Source organism: Cupressus sempervirens, chromosome 1, assembly GCF_028749045.1.
Source record: "Cupressus sempervirens isolate cs-2001-9-10 chromosome 1, ASM2874904v1, whole genome shotgun sequence".
In the NCBI taxonomy this organism is placed as follows: domain Eukaryota; kingdom Viridiplantae; phylum Streptophyta; class Pinopsida; order Cupressales; family Cupressaceae; genus Cupressus; species Cupressus sempervirens.
In genome coordinates this window covers 241,358,195-241,382,743 of record NC_143118.1, presented here as the reverse complement: position 1 = coordinate 241,382,743, position 24,549 = coordinate 241,358,195, and the positions used below count along the sequence as shown (strand labels likewise).

The following is a 24,549-nucleotide window of genomic DNA, read 5'->3' as shown; positions in this document are numbered from 1 at the left end:
TAAACTGATGGGAATTGAGTTACAATGATTTCAAGTAAAAATAACATTTCATGTTTGAATTATATATTAGGTCTTAAAATTGTTCCAAACAAATAAACAAGACTTCTTCCAATATAAACACCATAATCACAATTCTAACATTTTGAAAATTACAACCACATTTAAACCAAACTTTTAAGCATTCATACATTTGTAGGTGCCTATACAAAACACTCATGTTTTCCTTGTCTTGTATTAATTGAAGTTATAGTGAACATGATTGAATATTGACATGGGATTGAGGAAGTTAGTAAGTGGTTCCACTCCAAACTTCTCCATCATTGTTAACCTTCTTAATGTGTTAAATAGATAGGTTGGTATATTTAGAGGTCTACAAGTTCTAAGCTATTATACGTGGTTTTACTCCTAACTTTTCTCTTATTGTTGACCAACTTAAGTTTTTTCACAAATAGGTTGAAATCTTTAGAAGGCTACAAGTTCTAAGGTATTATATGTGGTTTTACTTCTAACTTTTCTCTTATTGTTGACCAACTTAAGGTGTTTTTGCAAATAGGTTGAAATCTTTAGAGGTCTACATTTTTTTTTTTAATGTATTGAGCCTAAGCGAGGGCACATACTGTAAATTCCACTCAATTAGATCTTGATATTGATTAACCACACGTCTCTTCAACAAAACTCAATCACCTTCAATCTTAATGTATCCAAATCAACATATTAAAGACCTCATATACTACTAAATGACTTAACTTGGTATGATCCAAAGTTGTATATGCTAGTTTTACATGCACACATAAAAAGTAACAACCCAATCTTGCCTTGGAACATTATAATTCAATTGTTTATAACTAGGGACATATTCTCTACCATAATCAAGGCCAAAATTAGAATAAGAATAATAATTATGATCTTGACTTAAACAATAAGTTACAAATATTTTAAGCAAAACAATATTACATTTTAAAGTTATAAATTAAGTCTTGAAATATCAAACATATTGAAATAATTAAAATACATAAAAATACCATACATCCAAAATATCATATAAAAATACCGTTAAATAAATTTTACATTTACACTTCACAATAATCAAATTCAAATCTTAATAATAATCCATTCAATTATAGCGGAATTTCACAATTATATACAATGTCAAAACTAACTAGAAAATGACTTCATATCATTTAAAAGATAATAATAGAAAAAATCCTTCAATAATACACAATTCTTATTCAATTTCATTACAGCTCTCAAATATAATTTATATTGATTCACATTATCTTGTTTCATAAAATCTTATACTTCCTCAGAAACTTTTTCCAACTATTTAAATTTGATGGTACAAATTTTCTACAATTCAAAAAAAGTCTTGATAATATTGTGTAAATTTTCATTCATTATTTTGAATCAATCTCTATCGTCTAAAAGTGTACAAAGTCATCTCTCAATTTTTCAATACGAAACTCTTTTCTTAATTGGATGCTTGGAAAAAGAGGCGACTAAATGGTTGGGAATATCATGAAAAATGTAGTGACGTGATCAATTTTGGATCTAATTTATACTATAGAGGAAACCCAATAAATATCCAACCTATCTTTTGTTAGTGATGCATAAATTATCTAATGCAATCTTTATGACAATCAAATGAAAAACAAAAATTGCACCCATTCTTAAAATAAACTACAAGTTTAAATATATATAGAAAAAAATTAAATTTATGAGATGCAACAAAATGACTAAATGACATGTTTAAAAATATAAAAGAAGATAAAATATTCTCTTCAAATCTCTTCATTTACATGGAAAAGATCTTCTATTCAATTGGAATAGGTGAAGGCAACAAAAAGGTAACATGCTAATCCTCTACTTAATGATATATCATTGATTAAAAAATGGATAACAAATTCATACAACTTTATTTAAAAAACTATATCTAATTATTAGACTAGACGTTTTTCTCTTGAATTCTAAAATACCACCCTTATCAACGATTTTTGAGGCGAGGTCTCATCTCGCTTCTAACGGTTCCCACAAAACCCATAGCACCAATCTTTTTCCATGCCAAAACTGTTTTTTTAGTCTTTGGGCCGAAGCCAAACAACTTGTCAGCCAGCAGGAAAAATTATTTGGCACAACTTGTCACCCAAAAATAAAATAGAATAAAAAAAAAAAAAAATTTCCACATTGGCTTGTAGCCGAATCCATCAATTACCTATATCGCTAAAGTGACGATTGCCTCGTAGGCATTGTCTCGCACATGAAAGACAAAGCCCTTAGATGCTCCCGCCCAATCAATCCACACTCGCCACGTAGTCTACCGACGTGGCACACACGTGGCATCCTCTAAACTTCTCGACCCTTCCCCGGTAACCGGAGGGAGTCCCTGACCTGCCGTTAACTCCAACACACATTGTATTTAATGACGTTTATAAAACAAAGAAATAGGGAAATTAAAAAAGAAAAAAGAAAAATAATAATACAGCTAAAACTAAAAAGGAAGTAAAAGCAGAGGAGAGAGAGCAAATAGAATACGTACCACATATATTAATTTTTTTGGCAAAGCTGCAGTGGGAGAACGGACCACAACGGGAAGCAGGAGAAGAGGGGATCGACTCTCGGAGAGGGCACAAGGCAAGGGCTTAGTATTTGAATTTACAGGACAAAATGAGCGTGGAGCCGGTTTCGTCTAATGGCGGCTTCGGTCAGCTCGACCTACACATTGAGCAGCTCATGCAGTGCAAGCCCTTATCCGAGCAAGAGGTCAGTTAACTCTTTTGACCTGATTTCGTTAAGTTTTTTCCCTTGACAGTTTCCGCCGTACTTGGATTACATTTCTGTTTTGTAATTTTAACCGGACTCAAGATCGAAGGCAGTGGAAGAGCTTTTTGGGAAGTTGAGTAGGGTTTTTGATGTTTTTTGTGTTATTCGTGTAAATGCGTTGTCTTTGGGCCGTAGACTGTGTTTGTAGGATGCAGATCCAGCGTTGGTTTTGAGCCTCTGACGATCTGGTTGAAAAAAATTGAGTGTTCGAACCCGATCCGTTGGTAGTTAAGCTGTTTAGTATTTCGGTTTTTCTTTTGGCCGGTTATATTCTGTAAAGGTAAACGTGGATTGCGGTTTATTGCTTCTCGACGGTTCTTTGTTCTCAGTGTAGCGTTTAAGGGTTTGATCTGCAAAGTAGCGTCTTTTTGTTTTGGCTAATTGCTAAACTTGGTTCGAATTTGGTAACGTGTATTTTTCTAGTGTGACAAGTCGTCGGTGCTGAGCATTTAGGGATTTGGTGTTATGTCTAAGAGTTCGATCTACTGTAAAGCGGGATTGGTTTTTGTCTAAGTAAAACTTGAGGTCGAACATTGAAGTACTTGCCTTTGACAACCGTTTTAACCAACTTTTGTTAGGGCTAAATCGCCATTGCTATCTACTGATTGTGGAAAATAGAAGTTGTGGAACATAGGGAAATATTAGAGTATAACACAGCTTGCAGTAGTGACCTATAAAATTTGATATACATGGTTGTATGGTTTGGTTGGGACAGTATCATCCAATTTTCTCTCTGTTCGTTCTTGTATGCGTGGAAAGAGATGGCCGGTAGTTAAGTTTGTTTAGGAACACACTGGATACTGCAAGCGACGAATTCAACAATATTTATAAATGAGAAAGAAAGCTGTCTGAAAGAACCTATAAAACAAAGAAAATCAGCAGTCGACAGGAAAAGTTGGGATTTTGTCAGTAGAAAAGAAAAGCTTGAATTTTGGGTAAGGCAGGGAGTAGAGGATTTTTGGAATATGACTTTGTTCACTAATCGCAAATTAATAGGATCACAGCAACTGTGAGAGACTTCTGGCACATCAAATTCAAATTGACCTGTGGAACGTCACCTTGTTTGCCACATGGCATATTGATTTGGACTCTGCTTTTATGGTTTCTACCATGGGTAATTGGGACGGGAAGATGTGGCCTTTTGAGAATTTCCTCCTTGCTTTTTGTTGGATTGTGTTGAACGGTATTGAGCACACTGTAGAAATGTTTCTGCATGTTTTGGCTGAGGAGATGGTGAACAGCATTGCAAGATTTAGGAAGTTGTCGAAAGAGATAATTGTTGTATTAACTCTTTACATTAACTGGAGAAAATGAAATATGGAGCATTATTTAAATTTTTGAACGTTTAACAGTATTTTAAATTTTGTAACCATGGTCAAGACTCAAGATGGTTGTTGCAATTTCCATGCCTGTTTTCCTGTACAATTTAGTTGTAACATGTAGATGTGGTTTCAAATGGCAAATTGGAACTGCACAGTTTGGAATGTTGGTAAAAGTGGTTTCAAATGGAAACTTGGAACATTATAGTTATTACTGTTGGTAAAATCTTAGTAGTATTTGGTGACCATGTCCAAGGTGGTTATTGTGTTTGCCTTTACTGTTGTACTGTATGCTAGAACTTATGGGTGAAATGGAAACTTGGAACGTTATAGTTATTACTGTTGGTAAAATCTTAGTAGTACTCGGTGACCATGTCCAAGGTGGTTATTGTGTTTGCTACAACTGTTGTACTGTATGCTAGATCTTATGGGTGAATACCCTGGAGTTTTATTTTAGGTCATAATCTTTGGTTTTGCTCCTCATCCTTAATAAGTCCAGTTTGCCTAATCAGGTTATATATGCAACATTGCTGTAACCATCAAATGGTCTGGTTAATACAACAGTAGAATTTAAAATAAACAAACAGGAGACTTTCGCAACCATAGTCATTGCACCACAGACCTACTTTTACTCACCAAATGTCAATGTTATATGAAATGGGAATATTATGGTACATTCTTATGTGAATTTTTAGAAATGGTTTTTGACCATGGTCAAGGCTGTTTCTGTATTTTCCACATATTTTATAGTGTAGCTTGCGTCAACAATACTTTGATGTGCAACCTATTAAACTCTCTCTTTCTTCCAATTAAAATTTGGTTTTTTAAGGAAGCTGTCAAAAAGGGTTGTCAGAAACAAAAGCTAAGTTTTTAGAAAGTAATGCAATGAAGACTTTGGTATAAGTTGTTTCCATGTAGTATTGTAGTTAAGGAATTGATTAGCCTTTTTGTTGGAATTAAAAATAGTTCAAGATTTATGCACACATGGTTATGTAGAAGGAGAAAAATTTAAACAGGGATAATTAATCAGTAGTTTATGTTTGTATAAAAAAGTTAAAGAGTAGATTTTTGATAATTGATGATGGGTAAAAAGATACTGAGTATTTTAAATCTGCACTCAAAACACATTTGACTGTGTTTGTGATCTTGTAACCTAAACAAGATAGTGCTGAGCGCTTCCATATGATATGACACTATATGAAATGATGTGCTTTTGTGTTTTTGCATTTTCTTCTTTTTCTTTTAGCTTTATATTAGATTCTTATCATTTAATAATTTTATGGTTTCTTTGGCAACATCAAAGCTGGAAATCAACCATAGAATGCAAGCTACCATGGCATGTCTTTTTTACCAAGTTACTGATTCGGATGTGGATTCTGAAGCGGATTCCGGAAGCGGATACGGGATGCGGGGATTTTTGTTTTTTTTGGATGCGGACGTGGGAGGAAATGTATATATATATATATATATATATATTTTAATTTTAATTTTAATTTTTTAAATTAAAAAAAATCAATAAAAAATAATTTAAAAATAAAAAATAAAAAAAATATATGCAAAGAAATGCAAGAAATATCAAATATACTAATATATGTTAGAAGCCAGCCGCTTGCGACACGCATCTGCAGGGCTTCCAGAAGCATCCTGCATCCTTCCGCATCCAATGGGGAGCCTCTGCATTTCCATACGAATCAGTATCCTAGCTTTTTTAGTTGTGCTTTTTAAATTTTCTAAAATTTTAACTACTAATTACTAAAAAAAATCACAATCAAGGAGAAAGAAGTTTTCACTAGCTTATCTAGGTTGACAGGATTATGGATTATATTTATATTTTAAAATTTTTCTTGAATCCATCTGTTTGCTGGAGGGTTTCTCACCTAATTAATAGTCAACATTGCTTGTTCATATTAACCCTGAAATGTCTTGATCGAATGCCCTATTTCCTGGCTCTGTCAGGATTGTTTCTTTCAGATATCTTAATCTAAATACGTTCCGAAACCAAACCCAAAAAAGGTGTAGCAGTGATTTTTTATATTTGTTTATGAAACACATATATTCAAAGAGAGAAACTAATCTAATTCAATTCATTGGGATTGCCTAACATACAGATCTGAACTCTGAAATGTCCATGCCACGTTGTGGTATGCAAACTGATTCACCTTTCTATTGCTGGAATTTCTGTGCTATTCGGCTATTTTTCTGAATCACTTATCAGTCCTGCCTTTTGTCATTCTGCAACACTTTTGACTCCTGAATGAATCCCGAAGGTTTTCTTCCCCAAGAGGACCAGGTTCACACCTGACGGGTTTGTCCTCAAGTACTAAGCAAGCTACTGTAGCACTGGAACTTTCTTGAAGCTGAAATTGAGTGTTGGTTTGTAATCTTCAAAAGATGTTGTTGCTTTTGGCTTAGGGGCTAGGGCTGTATAATAGAGCTAAGCTCTGATGTCCAAGAATAGGAAATCAGACCACAAACAGTCGCAAGTAATTGACAATCAGTTTCTCAAACTGAACAACTATTTCTGAAAGAAACTGTTCCCAGAAACATCATTTGTATGAAGAACTGAAAAATGAAAAACCAGAACTCTAATGCCAGTGGAAGAAAACAAGCAAAAAATGAAAGCTAAACAGTTCCTGCATCAATCCCACAAGAGAAGCAATGTCAAGGGGACCAGATCAAAACCTCAACAACAGAGAAAAACATGACCCAGAGATATATCCTGGGAAGCTGCTGCTGTGTGAATCCCAACCTCCCTAGCACACTCACTGTAGCACCCAATAGCATCCACAATGTTACAGTGCTTTATCAGGAGTATTAGGAAAGAGACCTTGAACCAACTGGCTTTATGGAGTTAATTTTCCCACAATCCTGCCTCATACAGCTGCTCTTCGCTGTGTGAACACCTCAATAGCAATCTGGCCATACATCCACGGCTATTCTGCTAAGATATAATTGTGAGCAATAAGAGGACAAACTGTGGCAGAAATCCAGCAGCATAACACTACATGTTCCTCTCTTCCATTCACGGCTCTCAATTCTCATACTACCAATTCACACATCTGATTTATAGATGAGTCCAAAACTAGAAATTGAGGATGTGTTCCAACACCATTTTTGCTGCCCAAATCAGCACAATATCTTGGACTAAATTCACCTTTTTGAAGAGGATCTCATTTGCCGGCCAAAGAAACTTCCTTGGTTTGATAATCGACACCTAATTGAGGAATTGTTAAATACTTTTTTTTTTGGCTGCTCAAATCAGCACAATATCTTGGACTAAATCTAGCTTTGTCAAGATGATCTCGTGTATTGTGCAAAAAAACTTCCTTGGTTTGACGATTTACACCTAACTCCCTTTTTTCACGCTCTTTACCCAAAGTAATATTTCTTCACACATAACAACTGTCAAAGTCTCATCAAGCAACCTGCACAACTTCAAGTGCTACTTACAATCTGTCTAACACAAATCACAAGATGGGACACTCACGAGTCATCTCATATGGGCTCATAATCAATACAAATTACAAATATGAACAGTAGTGAATTTCAAGGTCGATGGCATCTAATCCCAATAACTCTATTAATTATAGGCTTTACCCTACTGGTATGCACTTGTAGGAGACTATGTAAACATCCACCTTCGTTCTTGGAATATCCCCCAAACTCACTCTATTTTTACTACTGACAGATTTACTTGCTGTATTTTATAGAAGAAAAACATTTTATTAAATATTTCATTGAGGGAGATTTATTTCTTTGGGATTTATTTGTAAACATGTAACTTAGTTTCCGCAATCTGGATTGTCCATACAATTTCCACAAATGGAAAACTGGGTTTCTAGATTTATGAACCTAAGAAATTAGCATTTATGAATGACAGTCTGTATTGAGAAATAAGGGAGTGTGCATCCAATGACAACAAATGCAAATGCTTTGGATTAGAAACTTAAGTGCGTTTTATTTTAACTATGCTGAAATATATTACAATATTTTTAGTATCCTAAGTTCTTGCTATATTTAGCTCATCGTGCTATAACCTTAGTTAATGGTTATTTTGGCTTTTATTAGTTTTCTTAATCTTATCTATTCTTAGACATTTTCTTTATTTAGACTACTTTGCTTTTTAGTTTATGCTTTTTATAACGTCTGTAAACTCTATTTAAGAGTGCGAATGTCAATAAGACCAATTTTGTTTTCTTGAAGTTTCAAAATATTGGAAGAAAACTTGAAGTGTCTTTTTATTTGCATTTTACTATGATTTATGCATTAAAAAATATCTGAGGTCACTTATGTAGCCAATGTTTTACTGGCCATCTCTGGCATTGTTAAAAATAGAATTTTTCTTGTGGTTTAGAAGATACTCAGTCTTCCAAAAGTCGCATCTTTGAAACATTTACAGACTAGATCATTAATTTGGCTAGATATTACTTTGCTGGATGTCAAGGCTGAAAGAAATGGGTCTTGAATGGCATTTGTTTGGGAATCTGTTGGACTTTCCTTTTGATAAAGTTATGGATGATATATTTTGCATGTTAGTTGTTGTAGATTTGCTATCGAGCATTATGAAACTTTTATGTGGCCTAAATAGTCATCTTGTGTGGATGGGGTAAAATCCAATAGTGAGTCTTATTTAAAATCATGAGAAGAAAACTGTTTAGATGTGGCATGAGAATGTGCTGAACAATGTGCTCAACATAACTTCTCAAGCCATAATGATGCTTTACCATTTATGCGCCCCTCAAGTTTCACAACTTTTAGTATGGTATGCACTTTTACAGAAATTTGAAAAAATATATGTAATTTGATCACAAACAAAATGTATTTTTAGAATGTTTTTCTCATGGTTACAGGTTCGAGGGTTATGTGACAAAGCCAAAGAGATTTTAATGGAAGAAAGTAATGTGCAGGTGTGTCTTGTTTCATTTACTCAATAACATGTGAAATATTTTTTTCTGTCTTGTTATTTATAGTTGTAGGTGTTATTTTCTTTCAATGATATAAATTTTTGTTAAACTTGTTAAATTATTAAATAAAAGCGGCAATTTATTTATTTTGGTCTATCAGGTTACAAGTTAGAATAGGTAATGTCTATATTTGGATTTTCTGTTATTGATGTAAGTTAGATTTTTGAATGTGGATTCGCTATGAACCTCAGTATTGGCTTAGTTTTCTTCTTGATTCATTCGTTGATTTTCAGGGCATGTTAATAAAACAACTTTGGAATTTCATGAAGTAAATTCTCATGTGAAAATGTTGATTTCTGGAATTGCTCAAGTACTCCTGGGATTTGAGTTCTAATATGATGACGCTTTTCTTTGACTATTGAACTTTGAAAATATGTTATAGCATTTATTGTTGCAAACATGAATTCGATTTCAAAATTTAGTAGAAGATGGGTATCTGGTATAAAAGTGGAACCTCAAAAGTCTTCTTCTTTGCCTTCTTAAGTTGAAGGCCATGTTGGAATATTTTAAATTCAATTATTGTGTAGTCCATCTTGCTAACAAGATGCAATAGACACAGTAGTCCTTTCATCAGTTGTCTTCATATGCAGTGAGATATCTTAAAATGCTTGTTCATGGACTAACATCTTTTGTAAGTTGGGAAGTGTTCCTTATACAATGTATCTTATTACTTTCAAAGTGATTGCATGAGGAAGTCAGTTGGCATGTCATAATCTTAATGGGGTTGTAAAATGATGAGGTGTGTAATGCGCATAAACAAATTTGAAAATATGGCAATGGTTATAAATTTGCAGAATCATGATGCTCTTTTAAACACCTGTACTGTGATAATATTAGTGCTAAAGTTATTCTGTAAGTTAGTAAATAGGAACATATTTTACTGTTAGAAAGCTAATGAAATTGATGATTTATAGGATTTCTGCTAGGAGAGAAAAAATATTCAAATCTGTAGCTTCTTGTAATAACAAATACTATTTGAGGTTATATACAGAAAATAGTTGATTTTAAGCTTTTTGAGTTGGCTCTTCTTTATGGTTGATCTTTTATCCACATAATTGGTAATTTTGTAATAATCTGTGAACCTGCTCGAAAGCATTGTGTAAAATGAAACACGATACATTTTTCTATGACAATGCAAATATTTTATTTTCATTTTTGTTCTGTCTGTGCAATGGATCTTGAATGTCAGTCAACCATGTACACAATCAATTCTGGAACTATACAATGCAATTTTCTATCTCATTTATACTTTGTGTTATGGAATCTTGTTTATCAGCCAACCATGTAACTAATTTCTTCTGAAGCTATCTGCTGGTCTTGTTTAAGGTTAGATAATTGAAAAGATAGCATGCTTGATTCAGAGAGGTTGTGGAGAGCACAATTTAAATTGTTTATCTCATTGGCTCTGACTTGTTTTCTGTAAACTTGCCTTTTCGTAGTCATGTAAATTTATTTAATATGCAGTCTTCAGTTTCCACCAGTAAATAACCTTAGATATCATTCACATTATTATGCAAACTTCAAAATAATTAAGCAATTATTTTCAAGCAGACTAAACACAATGCTTTAATCGTCTATGTTGTATAAATCTATATTTTTATGGGGCCATGATAGCTTTCACGGTTAGTGTTACAATTCTAGTGCAATGGATAGAAAGGTGATAATTTAATTTAAGATATTTTGCTTGGGGATGGTATGATCATGTCTATGTTACTTAATATCAATTTGTCTGCTGCTCGAATGGGCCCAGCTAGAGAATTTAATTTATGTGATGATTGTGTTCTTTACAGCCTGTCAAGTGTCCAGTTACAATATGTGGCGATATTCATGGGCAATTTCATGATCTTGCAGAGCTATTCCGAATTGGGGGAAAGGTAGCTTCAATTTTCTAATTTTTGCTTCCTATTGTTCTTTGGATACATGATTGCAAGTGAATACAAAAACATGAATTATTATCCAACTTCAAGCAGTGCAGAAGAATTTATTGTGTCAGTTTTCTGATGGATAACCAAGATTCTGAATCAATTATGCTAACTTAAAAATTCTATATATATATATATATATGTATAGTGATTGTTTCAAAATTTCCAATCAATATTGTGTGGATATAAAATTAGTCTTTTCTTGTATGTGCTCACCTCTTTTGCAAATTTGTTATAGGATAGTATAGAAAATGTGCAGTATGGTGTCCACTGTTGATATACTGCTCATCTGGATAATATAACTCTAAATTGTTAAATTTAATTGGTTTATAATTAATTTACCTGGGTGGTAGCCACACATACATTATATGGCATAGAGGCTGTCACAGAGTAACACGGGGACACGTCCTCCCCTTTTGCCCCACACCCCGGAGACATGGGGACTCTGTTCCCAACGGTGCCACCAGATTCTGCCACCTCTGTCAAGGATGGGGACGTCCTGATGTTGACTATTTGCTGATTTGACTACTTATGTTCAATGTTTGATGTTCCAATTCAATCCAATGTTCAAGTATTTACTCTTTTATGTCTTTATATCTTATATTGTAATACATCTTTTGATAACTAGCATTTAAAGTACCATATGCATATATATACACATTCCCTCCTGTCCCCCGCCACTGTCCCCAAATTAAGGACCTCTGTCCCCCTGTCCCAGAAACTTGTCCCCCCGTTCTGCCGTCCCCCAGGGTGGTGTAACTATGGGCTGTCAACTATATCATAGAATTGTCTGTTACTCTCTGCCTCTAACAATATAGGAGCTTTCACAACAAAATCAACTAAACTAAATTGGCCCTATCTCTGTCCGGGCCTGCTCCAAGCACTCTGCTAGACTGGGAACATGGATATAGTCTTGCAGTGATTGGGGCAAAGGATTTGGCTTCTCCAGCAAAGATTGAGAAGATAAATTAACTATCTTTCTAGTTTACTGTCTCTTTATGTGATTGGTCTATGAGGAAATATACAATGAACCATTAGATTGGAAGTAGAATGAACCTTTGCATCATTAAGACATTGAGGTGATAGACTTGGAGAAGTTAACTGCTTCATGAAGGAATGCAAAGAGCAGAGACAGCTATCCATAAATAGTTTCAGAAAGTGGAGATTGATCGCATGTGATTGTTTCATGGGGGAGCCATGGTTTTCAATTACCGATAACCTTGGCATTGTTTGCTTTATAGCTTGTTTAAGTCCACATTAGCATGCCTGTAACAAATTAATCAGCCCTATGCAGGGTAGGACAATAAAGGAATGCAATCAGCCCTAATCAAAAGGTGTAGTTTGACCAAAGGGGAGCCATGGTTCTTTCCCATTCCCCCTTGGGAGCTTGTAGATGTTTTCAGTCACTGAGAGTAGCCTTGTTTGCTTTATAGCTGGAATGAATCATCATTAGCATGCCCATAACAAAGCAATCAGTCCTCTCTAGTGTGTGGACAGTATTTCCCACCACTTGGAATGCAAAAAAACAAAAAACAAAAGCAAAACGTTTGCACCCATCACTCTCACATCCCTAGATTAATTTCTGTGAAGAAAGCAATTTGTGTCTTGTTGGTGGAATGAAGGATAAATTATCTACAGAATAAGGACTATTCAGGTTTTGCTTTTTAAGGGCTATATATGTTGTCTTTTTGATAATGGAATGGTTATCAGTATGTGTCAAGATGGTGAATCTATCACTTGGCACTTGCTAGAAGTCGAAGGATCTTGGGAATGTATAAAATTCTCACTCGATTTCATTTTATCAAAAAAGTGCATTTCTAGTAGTACAGAATTACAATTATGTCCTGTATCCTCTGATTTCATGAATTTGAAATTTTTCTTTTTTGTAATTCTTGTGCTGACTTTCATTTTTTCCTTTCTGAATAATTCTAAAGTAATTGTTTAGTTTGTTTTGTCTGTTTTATTCTTTTCTTGGATCAGTTTCAAGCATGTTATGTTGTACCTTTAATATTATATACACCTTAACTCTTAATTCATTTCAAATTTTTCTGTTTGTAGTGTCCAGACACCAATTACTTGTTCATGGGTGATTATGTTGATCGTGGATACTATTCGGTTGAAACTGTCACTGTAAGTAGAGCATTAAGTGATATTGCTTATGTTATTTTAATTTTCTATTACGACGATTTTTAATGATTTGTTTAAGTTTAGTTTAGATGGAAGCGAAATGTTCATTATATGCCACTGCTAAAACTAATTTCATTTTTGTGAATATAACATGTATTGCTGTGTCTGGGAGTGAGTTGTTCTATACTGTGAGTAATATTTCAGAAATATTTGGGATGTTTTTTACTCTCTAAAGAAATATTGTTTATAATACTATCATTTGAACTCTCTATACAGAGTACAAGACTGCTTTTCAACTTTACTTTTTTGAATAGGTCACTGACCTTATTTGCAAAGAGAAGATGACAGTTTTATTTTTTTTATGCTAATGTAAGATCTGATCTAGTGCTCATTTCCTGCGAGAACTTGTCGTAACCCAAGTGCTTTCTGGGCGGTTCTGCTTTTGTGTTTTAAAAGACATCCAGGTCTTGCCCAAGGTTTAGTTGCAAATAAATTTTAGAGTATAGTTGTCATTTTGTTGTTACATGTGCTCTTGAATGTTGCAAGTGATGGGACAGTTTTGCAACTATGAAATTAAGAGCTCATTTTTGGGTTGTGATGTCCTCTAATTCATTGGTAACTTTATTTTGCAGCTTCTAGTAGCGTTGAAGGTCCGTTATCCTCAACGAATCACTATTTTAAGAGGAAACCATGAGAGTCGCCAGGTGTGTGTTATAAATGGAAAAGGCTAAACACTTTGGTAACAATTTTTCATATTATGGTTGGGAATAACATTATTATTGGTGGAGCTTGCTCTTTTGAGCCTGGTGGATAAATTACAACACAATCAGTATTTTTTTAAATTACCTTTTAAAAAGTAGCTAAACTGGCATCTTGTATTGTTTGTTTTTACTGTTCACAGATTACACAAGTATATGGATTCTATGACGAGTGCTTGCGGAAGTGAGTTTTGTGCCTAATTATGTTTTTTGTTTTGTTTCCTAGGAATTGATAATTAAGTACAAATTCTGGGAAGGCTTATTGTGAATTGCTTGCATTATAATAAATTCTTTCTACCAAATGCATCAGTTTTTCTTTCTACTGGTGGTCAATTTGTTGCTCCAAAACTAGTACATTTATAATTGTTATTTCTGCTTTCTTAATTTGCTTCAGATTCCTTTATATTTTTAATACTGTAGTATTTTTTGTAAGTTTATTGAGAACAAAATCCACTGGTTTTATTTTGATGTCGAAATTATCTCATATGTAGTGCAGACAGTACAGTCTAGAATCACTATGTTTATTCCCAGTTACAACATTTCTCCATACTTTTTATTGCACATAAATTATAGAAGATTCTGTGTTATTCTTATAGATAATGATTATTATCACAGTGTACATATAAAAAAAACCTTTTGGCTGCACTTGAGATGGCCTCTCAACTGTTGGGCATATGTGGCCATTCATCACACAATGATGGTATGGGGAACATTTTTGTTTGTTTTCACAGGTTACTGTAGTACATGGATTCTATGGCAGATTGCTTGTGGAAATGAGTTTTGAGCCTCAATATATTTGTTTTGTTTCCATGGAATTGATAATTAGGTACAAACTTTGGGAAGGCTTATTCTGGTTTGTTTTACAAATGAATTCTGCCAAATGCATCAATTCTTTCCACCCGTTTTCAATTTATTGCTTGAGAAATGCTATATGTCCATTCCCATTTTGCTATATATTGTTTTTGAATTTTTGAATTTGGCATTCCTGTGACTATCATCACTTGGTCCATTATTTATCCTCTTATGCTGAATTTTTTCCTAGGTAGACTCGTTCTATTCTATCCCAAAAGTCAGGGTAACAGCTGGATATGTATTGATGCTTGTACTGGAAAATACTGATGTATAAGCAATCCAAATGCAAGTAATTCTTAGTGCTGGTTTTGGTCCCAGATATATGCCATTTTTAGTTGTGCTCTCTGTGACTGTTGCAGAACTCTGCAAATAACTAAGCTCTGATAGATTTCTGGTCAAATACTTGGTGGTCAGTCAATGTTGTGTTGCCTTAATAAGTTAATTGGAATTCAGAGAAATTTTTCCCCAGAAGTATCTTTAAATTACTAAATTCTGTGCCTTTCTACAGTTGATAGATTATTTTGAAAATTTTGTCACATACTTTCGACGAAAAACAAGTGAAAATTTATGTAAAATTGAAGAGTTTTCCATAATGAGCTGGTTTATAGCTAAATCAGGGTGATAATGACAACCATAATTGCTTTTGGAAGGTTGAACCTGCATGATGAGGCTGGTAGAATTCCTTTCATCTATACAAATTTGAAATCTAAAAGATTTGTGTAGAGTTCCTTGAATGCCGAGGGATATTGTAAGGTTGAATACCAGACACTGCCCAGATTGTATGGCCAATTTTAAGTTTCATAGAGAGCTTTATGTGCCTTTCTTGAACGATGAAGTATAGTCAAAAAACTTATATTATGTTGTTTCTCGATAGATTTATTCACTTGTCAATACTTGTTAGTATTAATGACACAGAAATAACAATTACTTGCAAATATAACCATTATCAGAAAATAATAAATCGAATAGAAGAGAACATAAGACACAAAGATTTAACGTGGTTCACCCAATCCTTGGGCTACGTCCACCAAATAGCGAGTCTAGTATTCTTATTATCCAGTGTTTACTACTTGATTACAAATTGTAACATCTCAATACTGCGGCAAGAAGCTACAATCTCATTATTCATTATGAAATCCTTATCCCCAAGCCATTTTTAACAAGCTCTTTGCCCCTTACAAGATTAGGGCCAGAATAAGTCGTCCAATAGACAAATAGCAGCCAACGCCTTTTACAGTAATAAAGTTAGTTGAGCTCTGCCCCAGGACCCTGCAAGGGGCACTGCCTCCAATGCTTCCAAAACCCCGTAGTAAAATCTGGGGGGAAATTGCGTCGGATAAAGTGAGAAAAATTAACCTCGAGTCTGATTAGGCTCCACATCACAACAATACATTAATATGCCTTTGTCACTACTTATGACATGTAACTTAATTCAGAGTAATGCATTGCAACTGCATGTGGTGAGTTTTTTTTTACCAAGGTAGACTTTATAGGGAAGAAAAATCTCATTAGCCACTGTTACGAATTTGGACTACTTTTCCAAATTTGAAGTGCCATTATGGACTGGAAAGTTCATGAGTTATGCCTATTACGGTATTTTATTTCTGGGCACACAAATTTCTGAAAGTTGGAATTAGTAATAAATAGCTATATGATTACCATTCTGAACTTATGTGTCAAAGCTCATCTTGTGAATAGCAATTCTTTTGCATCTTTCCTTGTTTAATTGGCTGTTTTCATTAATGTATAAAGGGTTAAAAGCAATTTTATGTCATTCAGAAAGTCATGAATGATGATTGACAATGGCAAATTGCATAGAAACTGCTGAAGCTTTATTCTTTAATAATTTTTTGATTCTGCCTCGCAAAGCTTGTGTTGCCCTGATGTTTTTGTCATTTTGTACCAGGTATGGAAATGCAAATGTATGGAAGATATTTACAGATCTTTTTGACTACTTCCCATTGACAGCACTGGTAAGTAGGATTTGAAATGCTTTGAGAGTTCTGGCAATCTGGTAGCCACTTTTTCTTTAAATTATAAGTTTAGCAAGTTCTTCATCCAACTCTAATTTTGATTTTAACATTTATTCAGAAGTCTAAATACAGAAATCCCAGTAAATATTTGTAGAACACAATTAACTTTGAATAATTTACTAAAATTCAAATGTTTTGGAAAAGATTCTTATAAAACCCTACATTGGTATTCATCATCTCATATAAATGTTTGCATCTCTTCTAAAACAAGTTCAAACTCCTTTGTTGCTATAAAAATTATTTGACATTCTTATGGGTAAAAGTACGGAAGGTAGTCCAAGAGCTTCCAGTTTGTCTGACCTGTAACAAATCTATTGCATTTGAAAATGAAAATGCTTTTAATCACTTTTTTTTCATGCTATAGGTGGAATCAGAAATTTTCTGTCTGCATGGTGGATTGTCACCTTCCATTGATACCCTCGATAACATAAGGAATTTCGATCGTGTTCAAGAAGTACCTCATGAAGGTCCTATGTGTGATCTTTTATGGTCTGATCCCGATGACAGATGTGGATGGGGTATTTCTCCGCGTGGTGCTGGATATACATTTGGACAAGTAAGTTTTCTGTTCTCAACAGAGTGAAAATTTACTAATCACTTTATTTTATTGGTTTTATGCTTTGTCCGACATGCATTTCCGCTGCACAGCCTATTTGGATTGTTTATTTAGAGATGCATTTAAAAGATTATATTTGGAGTAACTTCGCTTGTGCTTTTTAACATGAATAATTGCAACACCAAGCAAAAGCATGGGGAACAGAGTTGGTATGCTAGTGTGAATTGGATGACATGCATGCTTCTCCCTGTTCCATTCTTGGATTCATTTCGGAGGTGGTGTAGTGTACAAGGAGATTAAATCCCTATTCTGGAGAAACAAGAGGAGCAATCAAACATCTCTATTAACTTAAATTTAGTTGTATATGGGAAGGTGATGGAATCCTCATCGAGGCATTATAGTGGAGGGGACTTATCTTTACATGGACTAGCTGTTAACAAATTGTCAGGCTTCATTTTTAGCCCCGGTGATACACAAGTTCGCTGTTGCATATTGAAGTGAACCATTAGAGGGAACAATTGCCTACACGACATTTTTGTTTTTATGTTTGGCTATATTTTTAGATAATTGTCCTCACAGGGCATGTACACTACTTTCTCAGTCCCATGTAGACAAGAAATGATAACAGGTTTTGTGAAGATTGCCTTATATATTATTCAGAGAGAGCTGGGACCAGAATCATGCTTTAGGGAATTATTTTATTCAATAGCTGCACAGACCTGTCATGGATGATTTATCCGAGCTTTCTATTTCAATGCTTTGTTTAATAGAGAACAGAATTCAGTGTTTGTTTTGGAATTTTTTTGGCTTATACCATTTCTTTTTCTTTTTTCTTCTGGCAATTGGTTAAGGGATGTTTATTGTATCTCTGTTTCTTTTCAGCTATGAAAAATATAGCTTTTGTACTTGGGGCATGATTTATTATGACACATCCATTTTCTTCTTTAAACTGTCTCCTTTTCAAATGGAAGAAAGCACGAGAGTTGAGCCAAATCTAAACCGATTTAACAATAAATATTCTTTGGAGTCTTCTTTAGTCTTAGCTATAACTTTGATCCTTTGAACTATTGGAGAATAGCACTTATGAAATTTTCATTTTTGTGATGTGCAGGATATTTCTGAACAATTTAACCACACAAACAACTTAAAACTAATAGCTAGGGCACATCAGCTAGTCATGGAAGGCTACAACTGGGGTCATGTAAGAACATTTGTTAACTTTTGCTCATCAAATTTAATGAATCAATTGTTTGTTATCAACACATGTATTATGTATATATGCATATTTGCATTTCGTAACTTGCTTCTACAATTAGATAATCAATTGGAATGACGATTTATATTCTTTGCTAACATCTCTTACAGGAACAGAAAGTCGTCACAATTTTTAGCGCACCTAACTACTGCTATCGGTGTGGTAAGCTTGTAAACATACATGATTTCTGCAGTGTTTATTTCTTCTGATCTTTTATAGAACATAAACACACTGAGTTATTGTGGGGTATTTATTTCTTGGAGCAGGATTGTGTAATGCACATATTCTGTTGCTTTATTCCATTAGCTGATAATCATTAATAAATATATTATTGCATTTCATGTATTTATTTTATCATTATATTCCATAAATTAATAGCACAGCGCACTTCACTGTTTATATTTGTTTGTAAATTATTTTTATATATAGACACATTTATTAGCGTGATTCAATCATATATGACATTCTGAAATCACCTGTGCAGGCAATATGGCATCTATTCTGGAAGTCGATGATTATAAAGGACACACGTTTATTCAGGTTGGCAATTTCATATATGTATCTTGAATATCCAGTGAAGATTGTTTTGGTGTTTTTGTTGGAATCTAACAAGATAATTGAATGGGGAATGGAACCTAGCATGTATCTTTAGCATTAGTATTTTTGTTGATGAAAAATACTGTGTTAATCTTCCAGTTCGAGCCAGCTCCAAGACGTGGAGAGCCAGATGTGACACGAAGGACACCAGATTACTTCTTGTGATTCACTCTCTTGGATGTTCCTACATGTTTTTCTGCCAGCAAACTTTTGGCTGCTGCTTGGTCTACGAATCTGCTCTTTTATGAACATGCAAGTGTTGTTGATATCGAAGCTTTTCCGCGTTTCTAGTGGACTGCATTATCTTCAAAGTATGCTTCACAAATTGAATGGAAGAAGCATGTAAAATGATCAGGTATTTCTTGTAAGGGTCTTTGTTATTTTAGTTTGAAACTTTATTTGTAGGGGGTGCATATGCACTGCCAAGTGTATCAAATTAAGATGTGCTTTGTCTAGGGAGAGGCAGTTTATTTCCAAAAAAAAATATTTAATTCAGCACTAGTAAACTTGTATTGGGCATTGCTGCTGATTGAGTGCCTTGCCCATTCCCATCTCATTAATCAGTAGCTTGGGGCAATTGCTTGTTTGCTGCACTAATGCGCAGCTGCAATCTCATGGTGCTTCTAACCAATTCATAGGATTCAGATTATATTTAGTTCTGAAAATGTGTATCTTGGTAGGCTCTACCTTTCATTGTGATGAACATTGAAGAATATTATAAACACACTAAGGCGGTTGAGCTCTTTTACCATTTATTACACAAGGTCATTTTGCAAAGAAAATTATAAGGATCAAAATGATAAAAAATGCAAAACTGCATATTTGTGTTTGTGCTTTATCAATTATGTCAATCTATTATCTCAATGTTTGTATTTTATATCTGCTACGCAAACACATGTATTAAAGTATATTTTTTGGCCATTTTGAGCCAGATGAACAAAATGGAGAACATGTTTGTCCCAGTCACACGCTTTTTCTAGGTAATAAACTGGGGAAGTGAACAATTTATTCAAACGATGCAAGAAAAAATTTAAGCTAAGCTCCAAATACTAGTTGACAGCAAGCTCGATGTGCTGAAATCCTTGGTAGAGTGGTATCATTGTATTTTTCAACTTATTATTGGATTTTCTCAAGGGTTATCATTGTATTTTTCAACTTATTATTGGATTTTCTCATCGTTGAGTTTCATTTTTTATAAGAACACGAAATATTGTGAGGGATCATTGTTTTTATTTATCGAAATGTTGGGTAGCTGGTCAACGTTTGTTTCTCATAATTAGTAACAATGTTGAACGAGGTCAAAATTATATTTTTACTCCTTCACAAGATGGAATATGCCGAATTGGTTTTATAGACGAGGATTTATAGACGAGGATTTTTCTATTACGCCCTTCTTGACCATGGGAGTTAGTTGTAAAATATATTTGTTATCAGAAGTATCAGATTACATCTTTTCACGATAATTATTATGACAATTTCACGATAATTATAATGACAACCAGTAAGTATCATTAAGCTATAGAGTCCTTTTCAAATTTGTCGTTTATGTTGTGTAACTTATCATTGGAGTTGCTTTGGTATGCGTTCCTTACTTCCCGTGATTGTTGGTGCATAATTGACACAAAGACCAATATGGTTTATTTTACATAGCATTTGTGGGAGCAAATATTCAATGTGTTTCATTCTTATTATTCCCATTTAGACGTTATGGATTTAGGTTATGCGTTGCATAAAATTGTGAGATGATACAGCCAGTGGTTAGCCGGATTAGACATGATACCACGTAGACATAATTGATTACTCAGACGGGAACTAATGAAATAGAATGTCATTTGAGTGATGTGACTTCGTTAATCAATGCATTCCGGTTCAACATGCACTTAATGTTTTTTGCTTTTGCCGAAACTGTTTACAAAAAACATGTGCAAATTATTTTGGTTCTTGTCATGTATTCGTAATGGTTTTTTTTTCGCGTCTTTCTTTTTTATCAATGTAAAATTGATCAGTTGATTCGGTTTAAAATTTATTGAAGAGATATAACGAATCTAATTCAAATATTTAAGTTTATAAAAAACACGTTTCTCTTAGAATTGGATATATCTATAGATGATTTAGCTATCCGCGTAATAGTTTCAGTTATTTAAAAGAATGGTTAATATATTTCTCTTAGAAATGGGATTTTCTATAGTCCATTTAGCCACCTAAAATCTAACTACAGTTATTCAAAAGATTGTTTACTTTCACTTTGCAATCAATTTTTTCATGAAACAGTAAAATCATAAGCAAATCAAAGTAAACACCAAACACAACATAACGCATTTCATTATCATATTTTCAAGGTCTTGCGGGAGTAGAATAACGCATTTCCATTATCATATTTTCAAGGTCTTATGTGAATAGAATGAGTGTTTTTTTGGGTTTCTTGGGACATATTGTTAATAACACAAATGTACCATTTTGGGCTGTTAGTCTTCTACATTGTTTTGCACTAACCAAGGATGTACAATGCGATCTTTGGTATTTGGTACTTTTGGCTACCCAATTTGAGTGTCACACTAATGTTTGAAACTCATATAATCATGTCATTGATACATAAATGGTCGTTCTAACAAAAATATCACACACATCAAGAGAAGTTACACCACATTCAATTGTTATTTGTAGTCTACAGTTAAATAATACAAAAACTGCATGTCCATCTTGGGCTTCTTTAGATTTCGCATGAGCTTCCCATGACAACTTCACATTATTCCCAACTTTAAGCAAGGCAAAAGTGATTTTTTCAAAATTTGAGAAATTATTAACACAAATCCATCTCCAATTCGGACAAAGTGGTCATCAACAACGTTTGCATCTTCCCTTGAAAAATTGTGATATCAAAATTTACCTGCACTATAAATGGGTTTTGCGAGGCAAATGTTGGATTCATTGGGTTAGTCTGTGACTCCTTTTTCAAGCATTTGTGAAAACTGCTCCATCTTTTATTCATATTGCTTATTTAATGCCTATTCCACTGGTGTTTTGAAGGAATCTTTCATTCCGTTACTTTGTTGTTTTGTCCTCTGCGATCGTGTGCATCTCAAAGGAAGATCACATGAGGGATCTCTTGTGCCCAATCCCAACCTTTGGTAAGTTGATTGCGTATAATAGAGCATACCTGAGTGAATGAAGTTTGATACCACTGATCTAAATTAAGATTGCAGACTACAATATTGGTATGAAACTTGCAGTGTTGTGATTGAATTGAAAATAATAAAATTTTGCAACAAATTTTTGCAAGCCAAAAAGTGATCCATTGAATTTGAAATTGGAGTTTATACATAGTGTGGTCGATCCCAAGGGTCACCAGTATCTTTTGCAAATGAAATTGAAAAGTCCACATTAAATAATTACAAAATAAATTCTAACTAGCAGTCGCATGCTTTTGTACATGTAACAAGTGTGCCGATTTGATATGAGATTTAAGAGAAAAATGTAGAATGAACATTAAATAATGTAAATATAATTTTTTTAATATGAAAATACAAAAATAAAAAAGTTGAAGATTAAAACATAGATATAAAATTAGCAATATTTAGAAAATTTGAATATTGCTTAAGAAACGTGTTCAATAATTTCATAATTCTACAATTAAATTAAATTTATCAAATATGAAAAAAAATCATTAAAAAAAAACCATCAAAAAATTTATTACGAAAAATTAATAAGAGAAATACAAAAAAATAATATGAAAAAATAACGACATTCTAACAAATATTCTATTGACTAAATAGATTATAGAAACTGAAAAAATAATATTTAAAGAAAAAACTAAACTAATAAAAAATAATAATTTAAAGTAATTTAAAAACTAAAACCTAAATCAATTTAAAAAATTAAAAGTTTAATAAAGAGAAATCACAACATAATCTAATGTGGAGATCACAAGTAATTACTTTTTAAATAAATAAGGAAAGAAAAGCAATAGTTAAAAGTGGATATTTAAAATATAATATTATGTGAACAAATTAGATTATTAATAATTTTTAAGTTAAATAACATAATATTTACTAAAATCTTTTAAATAGATTAATACATATTATTTATTTAAATTAAATTTTCAAATATGAAAAAACAATCATTTAAAAAACTTATAAAAAAATCTATTATGAAAAATTAATAAGAGAAATACAAAAAAAAATATGTCTAACAAATATTCTATTGACCCTTCACCTTTGGGTGGATTCTATTTTGGAGGCGGTGGGGGAGGTCCTTGGGGATTTCTTGCTTGTGAATTCTGCTTCTTCCAATGTGTATTGCACCACTTATGCTCGGATCTTAGTTGAGGTTGACATCTTCAAGGGTCTCCCAATGATGATTTGCTTGGCTTCTCCGATTGGATCTTGGGTCCAGTGTCTTGATTATGAAGGAATCCCTTTCCGTTGTAAGAAGTGCCACAAGACTGGTCACCTTGCTGCTCGTTGCTCTTTTGAAAAATCTAGACCAAAAAAGTCTCCTTCTTGGTGGAAGAATGCTTTGGATGATCACTACACTGTTCTCAAAGCCCCTTCCGTTGGAGATGGTGACTCTTCTCTGAACTCTTAGGTGGCTACCTCGCTTGCTATCCTGGTAGGCTCTCTTGCTGCATTAGAGTCCTCCTCTGTTCCACCCTTGTATGCAGATGCTTCCTCTGTTGATGTTTCTTCGGTGGAGGCAGAGTTTGTACTTCCTACTCCCTCTCCTGCCTCGGTTTTGGATGTTCCTCCTAGTCCTGTTGGGGGCGAGGACCTTGTTCCCCTTCCTACCCCTGCCCCTGTACTGGACTTTCCTCCTGGTTTAGTGGGCAGCTAGTTGGCTTCGGGCTCTTCTAGGGAGTTTTTTTTTTTTTTGGATCCCCCTGGGCGTTTTGTTTCTTTAGGGGATTGGACTACTGAGGTAGCCAAGGTGGAGGATGGTTGGACTGCGATACAAAGAAAGAAAACTAGGCCATCTACTCCTTTAGAAATGAATCTTCAATCATGTAGGGGAGGCTCTAATTCAAAGGGCAAATTGTGATGTATTTGGCCCTACCTCCTTGCTGGATCTTTTCTTATGGTTGGTGATAGGCTTTTTTGTCACCTTGGTTACCCTTAGTTAGGGGGGTGACCAGTTCTGCGTTTGTTTGTTGTACCTTTGGTCTATGCGCTCATTGAAAATCTTTAGTCTTGAACAGGGTTTCAAGCACCCTTCAAAACCCGTTTTACCTAATCAAAAACAAATATTCTATTGATTGAATAAATTATAGAAACTAAAAAATAATATTTAAAGAAAAAATTCAACTAATAAAAAAATTTAATTAAAATAATTTAAAAACTAAAATCTAAATCAATT

The 24,549-nt window shown here is 33.8% G+C and overlaps 1 protein-coding gene across 1 annotated transcript; it reads left to right on the top strand.

Moving 5' to 3' along the window:
* The first annotated feature begins 2,527 nt into the window (after positions 1 to 2,527).
* Positions 2,528 to 19,955, top strand: PP2A-4 (protein phosphatase 2A-4). Its single transcript, XM_089821870.1, has 12 exons — positions 2,528 to 2,757; positions 8,987 to 9,043; positions 10,891 to 10,974; positions 13,081 to 13,152; positions 13,782 to 13,853; positions 14,051 to 14,091; positions 16,666 to 16,732; positions 17,157 to 17,348; positions 18,460 to 18,549; positions 18,714 to 18,765; positions 19,088 to 19,143; positions 19,300 to 19,955. The coding sequence occupies exons 1-12, from the start codon at positions 2,662 to 2,664 to the stop codon at positions 19,363 to 19,365; spliced, it is 945 nt and encodes a 314-aa protein (XP_089677996.1). The 5' UTR covers positions 2,528 to 2,661; the 3' UTR covers positions 19,366 to 19,955.
* The last annotated feature ends 4,594 nt before the right edge of the window (positions 19,956 to 24,549 follow it).